The sequence below is a fragment of the Daucus carota genome, chromosome 7 (assembly GCF_001625215.2).
Source record: "Daucus carota subsp. sativus chromosome 7, DH1 v3.0, whole genome shotgun sequence".
Taxonomy (NCBI): Eukaryota; Viridiplantae; Streptophyta; class Magnoliopsida; order Apiales; family Apiaceae; genus Daucus; species Daucus carota.
The window spans coordinates 39,709,601-39,728,888 of NC_030387.2; the positions used below are offsets into that span (position 1 = coordinate 39,709,601).

At 35.8% G+C, this 19,288-nt stretch overlaps 3 protein-coding genes across 3 annotated transcripts; all 3 read right to left on the minus strand.

The window, feature by feature from the left end:
- Positions 1-1,890: 1,890 nt before the first annotated feature.
- LOC108193727 (uncharacterized) lies at positions 1,891-3,145 on the minus strand. The gene has a single exon (XM_017360528.2). The coding sequence runs from the start codon at positions 2,903-2,905 to the stop codon at positions 2,132-2,134; it is 774 nt and encodes a 257-aa protein (XP_017216017.1). The 5' UTR covers positions 2,906-3,145; the 3' UTR covers positions 1,891-2,131.
- A 7,781-nt stretch (positions 3,146-10,926) lies between these two features.
- LOC108193188 (4-coumarate--CoA ligase-like 9) lies at positions 10,927-14,071 on the minus strand. Its single transcript, XM_017359739.2, has 6 exons — positions 12,969-14,071; positions 12,674-12,863; positions 12,333-12,478; positions 12,154-12,221; positions 11,906-12,008; positions 10,927-11,729 (listed from the first exon to the last, which is right to left on the minus strand). The coding sequence occupies exons 1-6, from the start codon at positions 13,986-13,988 to the stop codon at positions 11,604-11,606; spliced, it is 1,653 nt and encodes a 550-aa protein (XP_017215228.1). The 5' UTR covers positions 13,989-14,071; the 3' UTR covers positions 10,927-11,603.
- Positions 14,072-15,285: 1,214 nt separating this feature from the next.
- Positions 15,286-18,988, minus strand: LOC108193189 (mitochondrial pyruvate carrier 1). Its single transcript, XM_017359740.2, has 5 exons — positions 18,831-18,988; positions 17,095-17,220; positions 16,906-16,960; positions 16,691-16,826; positions 15,286-15,595 (listed from the first exon to the last, which is right to left on the minus strand). Exons 2-5 carry the CDS (start codon positions 17,185-17,187, stop codon positions 15,556-15,558), a joined length of 324 nt encoding a protein of 107 aa, XP_017215229.1. The 5' UTR covers positions 17,188-17,220; positions 18,831-18,988; the 3' UTR covers positions 15,286-15,555.
- Positions 18,989-19,288: the final 300 nt, after the last annotated feature.

Consider the following 19,288-nt stretch of genomic DNA (forward strand, 5'->3'; position numbering starts at 1 on the left):
ATGTGATCTGCCCCAATTGGTTTCATGCAAAAGCCAATTTTAATCTATCCAATTTCAAATTTTTATAATATTTTTAGACTATTTTCTAATTTTTAAATTGACTATCCTTCATAAAATGTCCAATTTTCTTAAACCAATATTAATACAGAAATATATTGTTTACATCTTAAAAAAACAACAACTTGACCATATGATTTTTAAATGAGTAATAATATCACATAAAACTTAAAACTTGTATGATCCTGAACTGTTAATAACATTTTTTTTTTACAGATTACCAGCTTACTGTTCAGCTCGTTTAGATTATCTTGGTCCAGACTGTGGTTTGATGAATCGGATAAATACTATGAAAAGAGATTAGGAATTAAAAATACAATTCGACATTTAAAATTATATTATTTTCCATAAATTAATTATCAAAATTTCAAAATTTGTATTTGAGAATTTTAACACACATTCTTGCATTTACAATTTCTTTCAAAACTTTTGTATTTACAATAAATTATTATTAATGCCTAAAATATACAGAGGTCAAGTAGAAACTTTAAACACATATCCATATATATCATATATTTTTAATTGTGCATAATAATATTAGTAATTATTGGCCGTTATAGTTTGTACGATCTAACAACGATCTCCAATGAGGTTGAATTTAAAGAATTACTTGTATAATTATCACTTTTTTTTTTTCAAAAAGCTCAAACTAGAAATTTGTTCGGTATATATCTTGTGTCATACACGAGTCAATTTGTTAATCCATCTTTTTTTCATAGAATAGGACAAGTGGACCACATATCAGCATGACTTGTTTAGGTGAGACATGAGTCAATTTTTTTATAACTTAGTTGTTCGCCATGCAAGTTACTATAAATTTATTCATGATAAAACGCACAGCAAGCACCATATGACTTCCGACCGGCCATGATCCCCCTGTTCTATTCCGAGCTCCCCAGAGACCAACTCTCCATACCATAAACTCCTTGCACCGTTCTGTTTCGAGCTCCCCAGACAGCAATGAACTCCTTGTACCGTTCTATTTCGAGCTTCCCAGACAGCAATATGTAATATTTTACAATTATACAACTCTTGCATCTATCTGTAATCCAACGGAGGAATCACCGTCTGAATCAGATGTAGCGATACTCGTTTTATCGGTATCCTTGCAGCAAGAATCAGACCATCTTGAAGTGCAGCACCCAGATGAGTGAGCAGTAGTCAGAGCTTTTAGCATGCATGTCTTATGTCCAAGTCTAACTACTAGTCCAAGTAAACACAAGCACACAACTAAATAACATAACTCAGAGAGACTGTGACAGATGAATGAATGGGGACTGATCACTAGTTTCACCAGAAGCATCTCCGATAAGGGTCGCCGGTACTAAAGTCACATAACAGTCTTGGTTCCATCTGTTCTGTCTTATTAACAACTAGTGCAAGTGCAGGCTATCAAAATTACCATGTAGTATTGTATATTACACAACACCACCTGGACATTAACATGTTCCACATCAAGATCTCTAAACATACCCAAAGCTTCATGTTTTCTCCAACCTTCTGGTACTCTGAAATCTGAATATATGCCCCTACAGGTGTTATACATGGTCTAGCGTCAAAACTGATTTTGACTAAGAACTGCACCGATTATGTCAATTTTGACTAAAATCTCGTATCTCAAACCTTCCATGACTCTGTGTGTGTATGACCCTCTACAGGTGTACTGTAGGGTGTCGAAAACTGATTTTGACTAAGAACCATGCGGATTATGTAGATGTATCTCAAAGCTTAAAGTGTTTGGATCTAGTCTTCCATACCAGACCTTATTAAACATCAACAGGCTAACTTCAAAATATAAACACACATATCTGCAGAGAGAGAGATTTAAAGATGTACAGTCAAATCACAAACACATATTTACATGAACAAGTAGTACACATGACTCCAGCCTTCTTCCGGAGGGGTTCGCTTTCATTCCCTATATATATCACTTAATGCATCTATGTACAACATATTAGCAAGTCATATTAATCTCAAATTTAACAAATTATCAGTTCTCACATATATAAAGATTCAGATACGTACTCCTTCCGTCCCATTTTATACGAACCACTTCCGATACGAGAATTATTTCTCATCGGCCCAAGCAAAGAGCAGCGTTGATATCAAGCCTCCAAGCGAACCCACCATTGTCCATCCTCCACACATCACACGGCACTGTCATTGCGCACGGCGAGCCTCCGTCGTTGCGGCACGTGACCACTCTCACACGGCACGTGAACGCCTCGCTCATCAGCGGCAGCACCACCAGATCTTTCATCACGAGCCAAACCCTCGTGGAATCTCCGCCGTTCATTTCTCTGTAAGCCTTGTTAGTCCACCTCACGCTGTTATAGCCGTCCGATACAAACCCTGGACACGTGTCGTTTTCTAAAGTCATCACCTTCTCCTCGTCGGTTCTCCCCAGGCCGTACCTGTCCAGCCACGTGTCCATCACGGACTCCACCGTCACGCAAGACTCGACTAGTCTCGCCGGCCTCTCGGTGAACGCCACGTGTCCCATATCTCCCCTGTCGAAACTCAACCAGATCGGAGAGTTTTTACCCTTCACCGGCGTCTCGGGAAGCAAAGGCAACGTCACCACCGTCTCTCCGCTGCTAGATGACCCGCCGGAACTCGATTTCTCCGGCGATACCTTCCTCCTCCCGGTTCCTACCCTCTTGTTCCCATTCTTCACGTACCTTCTCTTAGGTCTAGTGGTTCCGGAAATATCCGGCACAGATCCACCGGCACCACCACCGGAGACACCCACCGGCTTGGGTGCAATAGGCCTGTACTTGAGCATTATCCTATCAACTTCAGACATATCATTATATCTCGCTAAACAACACCCTCCTCTGCCCTCCATAACCCTAGCTCTCTCTCTCAAATCTTTCCCAGAATCTCTCTCTAATCCTCCTCAAAACTCTCCAAAATCACTCTCTTTTAAATCTCTCCCAAATCTCTCTCTCTCTGTCAAATCTCTCCCGAATCTCTCTCTCCGTCCAATCTCTCCCAAATCTCTCTTTGTCAAATCTCCCCCAAATCTCTCTCTGTGTCAAATCTCCACCCCTCTGTTTTTTGGGTGCAGGGAGATGAAGAGGAGGGGGGTGCAAGAATATAAAGAGAGGAGATACAAGGACACGTAGAGAGACTTAACACGTGGGACTTGGGAGAACAGTAGCATAAACAGCGGAGAGAGATGATTGGTTTAAACTTTAAACCGAGACGTGGCAAGACCACCGATGGGTCCCACATGGATATAAATAATCTTATTGGCTAATAAACCAACCAATAAGAAGAGGAGGAGTGTCCTGTAGTAGGGACACGTAGGGGCAGTGGTGTTGAGGTTTGTGTTAATGTCGAGGTTGTAAGAATCGGACATCTGGACGAACGTTATATTGTGTTGCTATTAGTGGAAAGCCCAGATCTAGCCACGTTTGGGGTGAAAGTAAAACCTTCATATTTGTGTGGATGTAGATACAAATGTTTGTAAGTATATGTCTCTCCTTTTAACAAAGAAGATCTACGATCTCCTGGGAGATCCCGTTAGGGTTAAAGCCTAGCACTGGGAGCAGTCGTTTTTATTAGTGGGAGAAGCCGGTCCAGATACTTTAAATGTCATTTAATTTTTTATTAATTTAAATCTATTAATATGTTAATTCGAACTCCTTTTTTAATACTTCCTCCGCCCTACGAGGATATTTATTTGCAGGCATCTTGAGTCTTTTACGGAGTATAGTTCAATCATTTTTTTAATTTATTTTTTTTAAATAAAAATTTAAACGTCAAATTTTTTCAGGATTTTTTTTATAAAAAAAACGTTATGAAACTATATTTTATAGGAGTTTCAAAATGCGTGCTAAAAAATAGCGTAAAGAACCTGGTGGGACGAAGGTATTATATTTTATTATCTAAATATATTGGGACAACTTATTTTTAATACTTTTTATATCGATAAGAGATGATAAAATATATGTTAAATTTGTAAAAGGTTCATTTAAATTAGAATGAAGGATAATAGTTGAAAAAAATAATTTTTTCAAAATTTATGTTTATAATTTATGGAGTTTCTTAAAATAATTCTACATTGTACGAAAATTATTGGAATTAACTCGCCTCTGATTCGCCAAACAGGCTCGTACCACGAGAGTACTAGCACTCCTTCCGTTCCACAGTACATGTCTTTTTGGAAGAAATTTTTGTATCATAATACATGTCTATTTTTAGTTTTCAATGCAAAAATATTGCTAATATTCCAAAATTACTCTTTTTGAACAATTAATTAATAAGGTTGAATAAGAGTCTACATTCATGCATTTATTAGATGTACAAGTGAAAAAATGTATTCTAATTATTTTTTTAAAAAAGACACGGAGTATTTGTTACTATTTCCATTATCAGCGTGTATTTTGAATTGGATAATATGCAACTGTCTACGGGCAGGAAGTAACCAGCTCATATCTAGCTGTTGTATGTCTTGTCTCGTTTTATATGTGTACTACTGTACTGTATAAAGGTTTCCTTTGTGCAGTCAGAGGTTTGTAAATTGTGCTATGTTGCGACCATCCGCCTAATGATTTCTTATTCGAACAAGGATTTATTAGAGGAAAAACAGGTACTCCCTCCGTCCCAAAAAGCTTTTCTCGTTTGATATGTCGGGACTGTTCATAACATGACACAAATGACTAATTTACGTCTAATCTGTAATACTAAATATAGTCATGAGTGATCTTGTTGGGTTCGTATTTACGAGTACTTTAATACAGTGAAATTTTTATATTTAATACTAATATAAAATTAAAGATATTAATGATCAAAAGTGTGTGTTGGCAAACGTGAAAAGGGGAAACAGGAAAAGTATTTAGGGACGGAGGGAGTATGTTTGTGATTATTTCTGAATATTAAAAAATTGTGTTATAAAATATTTTCTTCGTCACACTAATTTTCTGCCCTTTTTTCATTGATCGACACGTGTTTTAAGAAATATATAAAATATATTTCCTCTTTTCCATTAGTTTCATCATACTCTCTACGTTATTTTTTGGTATGTATTTTGAGATTTCTATAAGATATATTTACCTAATATATTTTTTTCAAAAAAAATTTGGGGGAAAAAAAGTTGACGTTTAAAATTTTATTTCAAAAAAACTTAAAAATGCAATTATAGAACTATAGAGTACTTTACAAGAGTTTTAAAATACGTGCAAACAGTGTATGTAAAGTTGTAAACAATCAGGCGGGACTCAGGGAGTAGTTCCATAACTTTTTCTTCAAATTTTTCTTTTTTTATAATAATTCGACTAGTAAACATTTATCCAGAAAAAAATTAAATAATTTATCAAACTACATTTATGAGAACATTAAGAAATATCAAAAAGTAAACGGACATAAAAAAATATCATTCTATACGTTTATTTATATACGTGTTGAAAAATTAAATACCGCTTAAAATATGAACGAGTACAATAGATTATTAAAAGATTCCAAAAATGTATTAAAGGACACATGTGAACCAAAAAAGCAAAGAACTCTAAACCAGTGATGGGCCGTATTCACATATCATGTCATCTTTCTTATTCGACGAAGAAAGATGCCTGCTGTTGGAACCAATCAAAGCCTGCGTCTTGTTTTTGTCCTTTGAAGCAGCAAGGGCAAAAATGGGATATTATCATGATTCTGTGATAATCTAGTTGTATTCTATTTTAAGTGAGGCTGGGGATTGTAGCTGTGAGCCTGTGACCAGAAGCAGGTCACACCCTCTTGGGAGTATCATATATTTTTACATACACAAACGCGAAAATACGCACCACGGTTCCAATATTTTTTTTGACTCATCTATATGGGGATTGGGGAAGGTCTTTTCATCTCCAACTTTGCCTAATCTAATCTTCAGTCAATGAGAAAAGCAGTTCAATGGTTTCGATAAAGTCGAACCATTCCCTCTAAAAAGGTGTTTGAGGAGGCCTCTTTATGGATCTTATACTTTATATTCAACACTCCCCCTCACTCCAAATCCCATTATTTGGGTTGAAGAGTGGATCATGGACGCCCATCTTTGGGGTATAAATTGCCTTCATGTTCATTTTAAATTGTGAGAATATTGGAGGGTGGCAGGGGCTCGAACTCGAGACCTCCCGCAAACCAGAATTCTGATACCATGTAGAGAATCATTCCCTCTAAAATTTTAAGATGTTAGAGGAGGCCTCTTTATAGATCTTATATTTTATATTCAACATCGAGCATGACAAATGTGGAATTAATTCTGGTCTGTCGCTCTGAAAAGTGTCACTACATTTTTGACACATAGATTTTCCGAATTTATATTGATTTTGGATAAACATCGGAAAATATGAGTCAATTTCGATGTGATTAAAATATATTTTTTCCCACGTCCATGATTCACTTTGATAATTGGCATTTTTTTTATATGATCGATGAATGTCGAAATGCAGCTAATCAAAATGGTTGGCGTGTTAAGGACCCCATGAACGGTGCATACGTGGCAGTCCGCCACATTGTTTTGATGGTTCTAAATTCTACTCTTCTAGATAGGATAGGGGAAGTGGTTTTGACGGGGGTTAATTATCAAGTTGCTCACTGAAGTGGGCTTAATGTATCAAGTTGGTCATTGAACTGAAAACGGTATCAAAATGGTCACTAAAGTCACCATAAATATCAAACAAGTACATGGAAATATGAGTTCAAGCGCTAAAAATATTATTTATAGAGTTTTTTACATTATTCTTGAATGTTACCAAAACCAAGTAAAAGATTATGATTTCTAGTATTTATGATAATATATTTAGATTTTATCAAGTTTATTTATTATTTATTTTTAATTAAAACAAAGAAAATAACTGTATAATAAAAATAAATAATAAATAAACTTGATAAAATCTAAATATATTATCATAAATACTAGAAGTCATAACCTTTCAGTTGGTTGTGATAACATTGAAAATGATGTGTAAAACTCTATAAATAATATTTTTATTACTTGAACTCATATTTTAAGGTACTTGTTTGATATTTATGGTGACTTTAGTGACCATCTTGATATCGTTTTCAGTTCAGTGACCAACTTGATACATTAAGCCCATTTCACTGACCAACTAGATAATTAACCCGTTTTGATGGCTACATGCGATTATAGGATAGGGGAAGTGGTTTTGATGGCTACATGCAATTACTTATGCGATTACTTGTGTTGTGGCACTGCCAAGAAGCATAGCTCCTATCTTATGTTTACATAAATAAAATTGATAAATTTATAGGTTCATATTATAGAAATCCGGATATAAGACTATTTGTTTGATTTACTCGTTTAAATTTATGATATGTAATCAGTAAACTAGTAAAATATTTAGAAAAAGTAACTAGAATTTAATTAGAGATTTTTAGAACATTTTTGGTATTTTAGAACTTTTAACTAAAAATTATTTAAACATTATATAAATAGAAAATATAAAATTATGTAAAAAAAAAAAGCTCAAATTTAATGGAGTATTCCGCTTGACTATAAATATAGTTAACCTCATGATATTGGTTATATTTGTTAAATTTCACGTACTGTAATGAATATATAGAATATTCATAATTACTAGAAGTGATATATTTCATTTTTAATAATGTAAAATATTAGTAACAAATTATTTTTGAAATATACAATAGTCGACAGACATATCTAATGTCATCGAAGCACGGGGCCTTACAAATCCAAAAAATTTTATATAGTGTCTTATATATCTAATTTAGTCAAATAATTTTTAATGATCCCGTTGAATATGTTGCTAACAATTTTTTTATTATGGACTAGTCAGATTCTCGAAGAATTTGGTTCATTCTTCGGAGTGTATGTATTACGTATTATTAAATTTTGGTTCATTCGTCGGAGTATGTATCAAGGATTATTAAATCGGTTGGACGAAATCGAAGGCATAAATAGTTCATCGGAGCGTGTATTTTGAATTGTGTTCCAAAGTAATAGTTAACTTTTTGTCATTAATTTGATGTGCAGAAAATGCATATTTTCACATTTTTTTTCAAATTCTTTTTTTTATAGAAAAATTATTAAGACCCATATTTTTGTTCAGAAAAAAAAGATAAAATAATATACAAAATATAACTTTTTTTACACCTCAAACGTGTAAAAAATTACAAACAACTATTATTTTAGAAAGACATGAATATTATACATTATTAATCGGTTGACTCCCCGAATACGAAATTGAATGCCTGTAAGGTAAATTTAGCTGAGGGTATTTGTATATATCAAAAACAAAACCAGGTACTCACCGAATACAAAGATTTCACAATACAATTAACCGGTTTCCGATATTTAAAGCCTTGATATTATGTATATTTGGCAGGTATACGTCGCTTTTTTTTTGAGAAAGGCAGGTATACGTCGCTTAATTATGAGTTTCTGCAACCAGAAAATCTAGAGAGGAGATCGAGCGAGAGTGACGGGAGGGAGATGACGAATAATATCAGGGGCTTTAACGTTGATTCTTTTGCAAGATTATGACATTGATAAATATAAACAAACACATGTCCTTCTCCTACTCATCTCAGACTATGGAGCCATTTGGTTGAGTTTAAAATAAGTGCTTCTTGCTTAAAATAAAAAAATGAAGTAGAAGTTAGAAGTTAGTTAAGACTTATAAGTGATTAAAGTATTTGTCAAAAAAGTAGAAGTCATGAAACAAAAGCTAGGAATCGTAGCTTTTTTTAAGTGTTTCTCGACTTTTTACACAAACGGTACGAATAAGTGCTTCCAACCTAAAAGTCCACAAGCGGGACTTAAAAGCCCCGCCAAACACCGACTATATTCTATATCAGCATCGGGCTTTAAGTTAGGCACCCCTGCAAAGTTGATGCATCCACAAGGACCGCAACCAGGCTAGCATATTTGCATTTCTTTTAATGGCAAGGAAGAGCTTCTTGCCCCCCATTAACACCACACACGGAAGCTTTTTATTACTCTTCTGAGTCTTCCCTCCCTTCCTATTTACCGGTTCTCTCCGCTAAGGATGCTTATAAAATCAATGGTAACATGTAGAAATATAACATAAGGTATGAATCTTCGTATAACACCTTAAAGTAAGTTGAACTGCTTCTCTTATGACATCAGAATCAGGTTTGGTGAAAGTCACAAATTCGACTTTCCGTCATCCCCAGTATTGTCGTTATTTATTATTGATACAAAGAATTAATTGCTCCAAAGATGGACGTCCGTATACTTCGTTTGATTTTTTAGAATCATTAGTAGAGAGTTCTTTGAGTATTTTATTATTAGACGTTAGGATTTTATTATTTAAATTTTTGGAGATATTTTAAATGTCCAGAATGTTTTTTAGTTTGATGGAAAAAAATAATTTGAACTGATTTTTTTTCATAACAACTGTTGTATCTCGAGATACAACACATCTAAAAAAAATAATTCGAAAACTATACAGCGATAGCACATACAGAAATATATTGGATACGTTTTCGGCATATCTGAACTCCTAATTACCAAGAATTATGAGAGGTCCATTAAACTAAGTTCACGTTAAACCTAGGATGCTATCATCCTCTCATTCGCTTGTAAATATTTTATAAAACAACGCTTCCTGAATTTCTAATTAAAATAAGGTCAAAGGTTCCAAAAGTTTCATGTGTCTATATTCTATATATGCTAATGGTCACTGGTCAGGACACCTAATGTTTTTAACCTATTAAAATTAGTTAAAGTGATTAATCCACTACTAATCTAAATTATTATATGACTCTTGCTTACTATATTTAGCCAGTAATCTCAGATCTTGGAGTCTTAGTTATTAATAGAAGCATTTTTAACCTTTTTTACGGTAATGGTCATCACTTTCATCCATTTAACTGGACCACGTTACTTTATAAAATCAAATGCAATCCGATATGAATCTTAAACGAGGGAGAAAGTATATATAAGAAATCAGCAGTCTCGATGGTCTTAATAATTGGGATATTTGGCTCAATAAACTATAATTATCTGCTATGGACCAGCTGATTAGTTTTAGAGACAGATGGATTTATGTATGAACAACAATGGGGTTAAGAAATTGGTGGTTAAGAAATTTGATTAAACTCAAGTTCAATTTGATTCTAGTAAGTCAGTTTTGTTTATCGAGTTCGTTTTCGAAATTCGAGTGACGAAATTTGTTGACAAGTTTATTGAGTTGAGATGAGTTGGGGAGGATTCGACTCCAACTCAATTCGATATTATATTGATTTGAAGTATTTGTGAATAACTCAAAACTTGACCCGTTCATTAACAAACTTGAATTCGAAATGACAATTTTGATCTATAAGATTATCAAGTTGGCGCAAATAATTAAAAGAAAAATTTTAAACTCGAATTCGATAAAACAAAACTCGATCCAATTCATTAAAGCCATGTTCTCATAAAATCTGAACCAAAAACAATTTAAGAGGGAAAATGGGAAATTTCATAACACTAGTATATTAATTTTTGTCGCATTCTACTGAAATTTGAAACGAACTTTTTTACTATTTTGAGACGTTAGTCCGGGTTACCTGTTTACATGAGCTCCAACTTTTAATTATTTTTGATTTTAAACTGAAAAATATTTATTTATATAATAAATTAGAATCCAATTTGAAATTAGAACTGAATTCGAAATTGACTTAGAAGTTGATAGGATAAACTTATTTTATCTCTAAAAATAAAATCAATTTCAACACTAAAATAAATAATTTTTTAAATATTTTTGTTATTTTTATTATTCTAATAACTCATAAATCATTTATAATTAAAAATTACTCAAACATCAATTATCATATTAAATTCTTATAAATTATAAATCATAATTTTATGTGTCGGCTGCTCGAGATTATCCCTCCTCTTATGAAGTTTGCGCTGATCTCAAAAGTTCCCGAGAAAGCAAAGGTGGAATAAGATAATGCTCCCACTACTCATCTTTATCAAAAACCTAACAATCCTCATAATGAAGTAAGCTTTACTGTAGCCCTACATTGTACGGACGCACATAAAAATCTATACATAGTAAGCTTTACTTTGTATAGAAATGTACACTTTAGACCTAAATTTAACTATAATTAGTTAGTTTACTAAGAACGATTGTTTGTTCCTTTTTTATGGATGCATAAATATAGTCACATCAATCCGGGGCCGAATCGAGAATGATATCTTCTACGAGAAATATCAAGCAAATTTTAGAATACTCCCTCCGCCCCATTTTATATGACCTCGGAACAGTATCCCCGTACTCTTTACTAGATCTGTTTGTCGTCCCGGCCTAGAATGTGTTGTTATACTAAAAAGGCTTTACTTTTCCCCCTTCTTATGAGCTTAAACAACCTTTTGGACAAACTAATAAGCTGTTAATCTCAACAATTATGAACTCTGACGAACCTGAAATACTATTCTACGGTACAGGAACTCGAGAAAATGTACATGCAGTTCTACATGTCGAATTGTGTATTGATAGTATGACTCAAACTATATGTTTAGCTGAGAATTAAAGCTAAGCCATGCTTCTCGAAAATTGCCTATAATTGGCTCATAATTTGGCTGAAGTGTCTGATGTAGCATGTTTTACCAGCTCCCTTCTTAATATTTTTCCGGCTTGAGATCTTGGAATAGCATTGATAAACGCTACGCGTCTGATTTTCTTGTATGGTGACACCTGCAAAACGGAGCATATTTTAGTAACAGAAACAAAAATCACGGTTGTGCAGCGTGCAGGCATAGTGACATCTGGTGCTCTATATGATCTGCAACATTGTGAAAGCGAAAGAATCCCTCCTTAAGCAGAATATTGTATCTGAATAGAGAGTGTCGCGAAATTTTAAGCATTTGTACCTGCTTTGCAACAAAATCCATAATTTGAACCTCGGAGAGATTGCTGCCAGGACTTCTGACTACATAAGCCATAGGAATCTGTCCTGCTTCTTCATCCGGATATCTGCTATCGGATAATGCATAATGTTAAAATCAGCAAAAATATAGAGCACCTGATACAAATTAGCGATAGCATCTACTGATATCTAGCACATCAAATTATTTTGGCTGAGAAATGATAAAAAGGAACAACTAAAAGAGAGGCATACGGAATGACAGCAGCATCAGCAATGCCAGGAATTGAGTGAAGCACGCGTTCTAGTTCAGCTGGAGGAACCTGCAATTCACTTTTATGGATCAGATAAGAAAACTTGGTAGTGCTGTGGTGTACTGCAATTCTGCTACGACAAATTAGTTTCGGGCTTAAGAGCATTTTGGAGTTCATCACCTGGTAGGCCTTATACTTTATCAATTCTTTCAGTCTATCAACAATAAACAAGAACCCTTCTGAGTCGAAATAGCAGATATCACCAGTCTTTAACCAGCCATCTGAACTAAAGGTCGCAACAGTTGCTTCGTTATCTCCAACGTAGCCTGTAACCACAAATCGTTTTCTCCATTGTCAAACAGGAATTGGTAAGAACAATTTTCACGAATTCCTGGGAAACAAAAACCAGAAGGCGCACAAATGCCACCTACTAATGCCATTAATAAAATTCTTGCTTCTCATTGCAGTCGGATAGACTATTGATACATAAAAAACGGGAAAATTTAACCCTAATGCAGCACCTTTCATAACATTGGGCCCTTTTAACCAGAGTTCCCCTTCTTTTCCCGGTAACAAGGCCTCGCCAGAAGAAGGATCAACTATTTTAGCCTCCATATTTGCAGTCAGGCGCCCTGCAGAACCGTAATGTTTGGCCTCATCTGGTCCAACCATCGACGTTGCTCCTCCCCCTGTCTCAGTCATACCATATCCCTAATGCAAACAATAACCACAGCAATAACGAACAATCAGTTTTACATATCTGAGAAATTTGCTACTGCTTTACATTCAAAAATTATCAGTCAGACCCCTGAGTACCTGTAATATATCAATATCAGGGAACCTGGCATTGAACTTCTGCGAAATTTCTTTCCCCAGAGCAGCACCACCACATCCCAGCTTTCGTAGTGAACTCAGATCATACTTAGCCACCATATCAGACTTAGCGAGCATCACAACAAGAGGCGGTGACACTGGCATATATATAACTTTATACTTCTCAACCGTCTTTAACATCGTCTCAAAATCAAATCTCCCCATCAACACTAAACATTCTCCTAATGTAAAAGCCCTAAACAACATAAAAAATCCAAATACATGAAACAAAGGCAATGTAAATAAAGACACAGCAGCTGAATTGTCATTGGATGTTAAATTATTGTTATGAAAAAATCCACATAGTACGGAAATTAAGTTCCTGTGAGACAGCTCGACTCCTTTGACACGGCCTGTGGTGCCCGAGGAGCAGAGAATTGCTGCTGAATCAGATTGAGCCGCGGTTACTTGTTGAGGAGTAGAGGAGGTTTTGGAATTGAGCATGGAAATGAACTGAGTCGAGTCGATGAGGACTGTGCCAAGAGGGAGAGAAGGGATGTGCTTGCAGGTAGATGATGTTGCGAAGGCAACTTTAGGCTTGGTGAGCTGGACAATGTGCTTTAATTCGGAACGTGTTGACAGAGGATTAGCGGGAGAGATTGTTATGTTGAGAGAGAGGAGCGAGAAGTAGAGGACGGGGATGTGGAGAGAGGGAGGGGAGAGAATGAGAGCTACATTGTTTGGGGAGAGAGATGGGAAGCGAGATTGGAGAGAAGCGGAGAGAGAGTGGGATTGATGGAGGAACTGCGAGTAGGAGAGAGGGGTGCCAGTGGCAGCGTCGATGAGGAAAGGGGAGGTGTCCAGGGAGGAAGCGGTGGGAGTGGAGTTGAGGAGAGAGAGACAATATTGAGTGATCGAGAGAGGGTGTGAGGAGGGAGGGAGAGGGATTGGTGGTCGAGTGGATTTGAATGTTTTGGTGTTGTGGCAGAAGCCATTGTTGTTGTTATTAGTACTAGATGCCATGAAAATGTTTGGTGAGCTCGAAACTTATTACAGAGTGGAAATGTAAAAGATAAAAGAGAACAGAGAGAGAGGGAGGGGGGAGAGAGAGAGAGGGAGGGAGGGAGGGAGGGAGCGAGAGAGAGAGGGAGGGAGGGGAGAGAGAGAGAGAGAGGGAGGGAGGGAGCGAGAGAGAGAGAGGGAGGGAGGGGAGAGAGAGAGAGAGAGAGGGAGGGAGGGAGGGAGGGAGGGAGAGAGAGATGGTAATAATAATGCAAAGAAAGTTTCACCTTGTCATCCTGTTGAATAGCATTGCACGAGAGAGATGGCGATGATAATGGAAAGAAAGTTTCACCTAATCATCCTGTTCAATAGCATTGCATGAGATTAATCGTGAGTACATTGTAAGATTCTGGTCTTGACATCCGACTCAACAGTGGCTAGGACAGGACCAGGACTGAAAAGTACGGGTTCAGAAATTTTTTTCGATCAACATATATAGTAAGCCATGTAAATTATTTAACGGACTCATAAGGTCCTATATGAGTCCCAGACTCCAAATAGTTGAATCTTAATTTATTGCGGCTTTAGTGTTTACCTCCTCGAGTACTCATTACTCAATAGGCTAACCGAGTCAAACCAAGCCGCCTCCTGCGAAATTCACTCCCTCCTCTTCGTGCCTTTGGTCTCTTCCTGCGTAATTCACTCCCTCCTCTTCACGCTTTTGGTCTCTTCATTGAGCGCCCCCTTGATATCGTCCCCTTGATATCGATATATCTTATAAAGTTTATTTCGTTCCTCCAGAGTCTGGACAATCAAAACCTCGATTTTGCTCATGACCCTTATGATATTGAAGATTCTGCTTATGACGAAAAATATGTATTCTGCAATCCAGCAATGGCCTCCTATTGGTGTGAGGTCAGTTTCAGAACAAGGACTGTGTTTTGGTGAATCCGAAGGCCATTTGCATTTAATCTGCAGGACTGTTATGGTTTAACAGCCATCATTTAATGAATCATGGCTTTTAGGTTTCACACGAGGACTCCGATGTAACCATAATTCTGTATGATTCCCGTAGGTGTAACCACGAAGTACATCACAGAAAAATAACTTTCCCCAACATTTAAATGTTGGTTGTAAAGAGCTAGATTGATAGTAAAATAGTTGAGCTATCTGGTAATTGATGCGATACAGTCCAATTTATGCTAGGGAAATTATGTGAGACTCATTTCAGTTCTAATTTGAGAAATACTCAACAGAACTACTTGTCCATGATACTTCAAAACTGGAAGTAACACTAAGAACAAGATTTAGCCACAAGTTAGGGTTAAAAGTCCGCAACGGGGATGGCCTTGTACACCATAAGTGGTGAAATTATTTTTAGATGTTCAACAGTATTTCTTTAAAACTCTTTGCTGCTTTCATAAACGAAATCAAATAATACAATTCAAACAATAATGTAACAATGCACTGATTTACTCATGACCAGATCAGATTCATTCCTGCTGCTTTTAATTGAAAACAATTCACGCTATTTTCTGAGTGGAAAGCTCCGGAATACATGATGCACAGGAGAAGAAAGCGGCCAAGATCACTGAGATACAGCCTTGTCGTCCTTCCCTTGCAAGTACCTATTTTACAAACAACAGCGTGTACAAACATTAAAGTACATGGATAGTGGAAACAAGTCATCAAAATTAGTGTATGCGCAAGGAAAAGTTTACAGCTCAGAACAGAATTAACAAAGCCGATTGAACATACTGTACAAACTTATACTTATTATTTAGCAAAAGAAAAAGAGAGAAGAGATAGAAATCCTGTTTTTCGATATGTAGCTATCTAAGAAGCATGGATATGCGTTCAAATGTGCAATACAGAGATACGCAGAGTCGGCAAATTTAAGAAAATATCGGTTTGTATGTTATTCACTTGACAAATGCAGCATGAAGTCCCTGTTCTTTTAAGCAACGAGTGGCTGTTGATGGAGACGGGCCAATAGTTGATTGACGATGCCTAGTTATGGACTAATCATTCAATCTAATTTGGGGTTTTCAAGCAAGTATAGTCACAGACTTTTCTCCAACACCAATCTCAACCTTTCTTGTTTATTTACAGTTTGTGCCATCTCCTCAGTTCTCACCCCCTTTCCTACGGCCCGCCGCACCCCTCTGTCCATGTATGCAGACATGCTATCCCTGCTTCTTAGGTAGCTATCAAAAGCTACCTTAAAGTCGCAAGTTAGCTGACTTCAGCCCAGAATGTACATCAACCAGAGGCCTATAAAATATTATCTCAACCCTCAAGGTTATTGCTTTTCATACTGATACTTCAGGTGACTAGCCAATTAGAAATTCTTAACAGGTGCAAGTTGGCTTTATTGCAATTATGCTCCGTATATAAGCTAAACAAAATATATATCAAGTCTCTTTGATCTGTTATGTTCATTCAACGGTGTTCTGCTGAAGAGACTCATATTTTATACATCCTTCTGGAGTTGTTTGTGCGGATAGTCAGAAAGTTGCACCATAATGGTGTAATGGGTTGGAAATGGTTCAAGGGAATAAGATCTTGGCCCGGCTATGGGGCCTCCGAGAAAGAAGAAACTGATACTGTGTTTGTACAGACATAATCATGAACAACGAGTAACAGACTGTAGAAGCAAAATGCCCTCACATCTTCCACATAAACAACAGACAAAAAATAAGTAATATCCTTTTATCACTTACCCCTGACTCTTTGCCCAACGGGAGAACTGGTACAATTGAACAGTCTCATTTGAGGCATGGCATGCAAGAAGTAGATAGTTGCGAGGCTGAACCATCCAAGCAAATCTCATAAATAATCCAGAGTATATGCACAGTGCTGCAAAACCAATAAATATATGTATTTAAATTCTCAACCATCACATCAAATATTCGATCTTAAAACAGGCACCACAAACCTCCTGTCATGTTGCCTGATATATTTTCAGCTGGCTTCTGCATGTCCACCAGGCCCTTTCAAATTAAATGTACATAATACAATGATACACAGTTATGAGAACACAAACATCTTAAAACTTGGAAATATTGGAAACATGGTTGTGCAACAGATGACTGACATAATTTTAGTAATAAGACTAGAAGCATACAGAGATAACAAACCCCCAGTTGGCTATAGGACCCCAAAAATGAGTTGTTTTAGGGCCAACTGGACTGTTCAAAAATGCCTTGAAAGAAGCCATATGAGTCTGCTCGTCAGACTACCCTGCACAAAACTGTATTTACAAAGTTAAAAATGAGGTATCTAATCAATCAACTAACTCATTAGATCACATAAACAAAATATCAATAACAGTGCGACACCCGATGATATGTACTTTAGACAATTTAAAGATCATATATAAGATAAAAAAGCACATGTGAATTTTTTTTAACTTTGAAGAAGAAAACACATCCACTGAACACCCAAAAGAGCACAGATAATACATAAATAATGTTAGTATAAATAAAGAAGGATAACCCAAATCACAAAAAGATTTGACTATTGAAAATAAATATTGCTCTGTGCAAAAAGGCTATTGTCGTATTCCTGTAAGCATTTTGTCAAACAGCTTCAAGACATCAATGCATAGATATTATATTATATACATATATTACACCATCAAGATTTACTTTTGACTGAATGCTAACTGAATCACATAATTGGCATATTTAAAAGATCATAAGGAACTGAACAAAACCAAACCCTCAACCCATCCTTCTGAATAAGATACAAATATGGAAAAAATGAGATGAATGATACAGAAAACACCGTAGGAAGGCGCGACATAAAATATAAAAAGTCTACAAAAAAAAAAAGAGCGCCAAAGAATAAAATAGAAATTTACCATCCAAGAAAGATAAAACCTTTACATTGTGAAGGACATCAAAAATATACAGGAAATTTTATAAGAATGCTAAGAGGATTATACTAGTTTAGGACAGAAGCCCCAAAAAATAGAGTGAGCAAAAGAATCACGGGTGAGGTAGGAGTAGTTCACACACGCCAAAAACATAAAATGCAAGAGCATGTTTGCATCACCTGTAAGTGCACTGATTCAGCAAGTGAGACTTTGGTTCTAGGTATATTCGTAGGAGTAAAAGGGAACCACATGTCAAAACTCAAAAGAGTACGAGGACAACCAAATTAAAAACAGGAAAACAAGAACACAACAGCTCAAAATCCTACCTGGTACAAAACCAGAGTAAAAACGCCAGTTCAACATAAAATCAACACATATACATATAGAAAAGGTATCAAATTCAAACTTTCTAGCTAAGCAAACTAATTTCAGTAAAAACAAGAAACTAAACACCTATAACAAGTGTATATATAAATTCATATATGTATATAATTAGAAAGTTACCTTGGTGATATACGGTTAGCGGGAAAAGAAAGAATCAATGCATCAATTGGGTTTCGGATAACATTCAAATACTAGTATAAAGCCGAGAATTTGAAATGGCACCTCAAATCATGTCATTTGAAATCCAAAATATGAAATAAAATACGTGTTCTCAAACGCGATCGTAGATAATTCAACTATACATATTCCCAAAACTAAAGACCTTATCTAAACACTTGCGAGTGACACCTGCAATTTCGGGTTTTTACAACAATTCAACTAGTTATATCGTGTTCGAAAACAATAGTTCCATGCTATTACATCAACATCAGCAACAAATACTAGGTCAATTATCAAACAGAAGCATGTAATCACTCGAAACCAATTCAAAAGCATCATTATAATTACATAACACAATCATTATCAATTGCAAGATACACAATTAGAATTAACCTAATACATATATGCATATATGTATGTATATGAGTTAGGGTTCTTACAGTAGTACGAGAATTTTGGTCTGGATCGTAGACAAGTCACAAGAGGAACAGATGAATTAAAAATAAAAAACTGCGTCGTATAAGATGATTGATGTCTCGGGTAGGGGTTTGGTTAGGTGCGGAGAAGACCACTGCCGTAGAGTGAGACGTTGACTATTGAGTTTTTGACTATTGAGTAATTTTATAGTACCTTCACTGTTCTAAAAATCGGTGATTAATCCATGTTCCGTAACTCGTCGAATTGATTAAATCTCTGATTAATCACCGATCAGCTCAATTAATCCCCGATTAATCATTGTTCCGTAATTTCACCGATTAAATCCGATTCCTGCTTTTTACAACACCGTGGACCTTTGATAATTCGTTTGAATATAATTGTTGTCATGTGTGAATATTTATTATCAAATTGTCGAGTTAATATTTTGAAATAAACAAAAATATGTAGTGGGGCAAAAGTG

Coding starts and splice junctions, on each gene's coding strand:
- LOC108193727 (XM_017360528.2), bottom strand. CDS start 2,905: ATGGAGGGCAGAGGAGGGTGTTGTTTAGCGAGATATAATGATATGTCT.
- LOC108193188 (XM_017359739.2), bottom strand. CDS start 13,988: ATGGCATCTAGTACTAATAACAACAACAATGGCTTCTGCCACAACACC. Junction 12,222..12,332: donor TAAAGTATAAGGCCTACCAG/GTGATGAACTCC, acceptor AGTGAATTGCAG/GTTCCTCCAGCTGAACTAGA. Junction 11,730..11,905: donor TGGATTTTGTTGCAAAGCAG/GTACAAATGCTT, acceptor TCCGTTTTGCAG/GTGTCACCATACAAGAAAAT.
- LOC108193189 (XM_017359740.2), bottom strand. CDS start 17,187: ATGGCTTCTTTCAAGGCATTTTTGAACAGTCCAGTTGGCCCTAAAACA. Junction 16,961..17,094: donor ACTGGGGGTTTGTTATCTCT/GTATGCTTCTAG, acceptor TTAATTTGAAAG/GGCCTGGTGGACATGCAGAA. Junction 16,827..16,905: donor ATCAGGCAACATGACAGGAG/GTTTGTGGTGCC, acceptor TTGGTTTTGCAG/CACTGTGCATATACTCTGGA.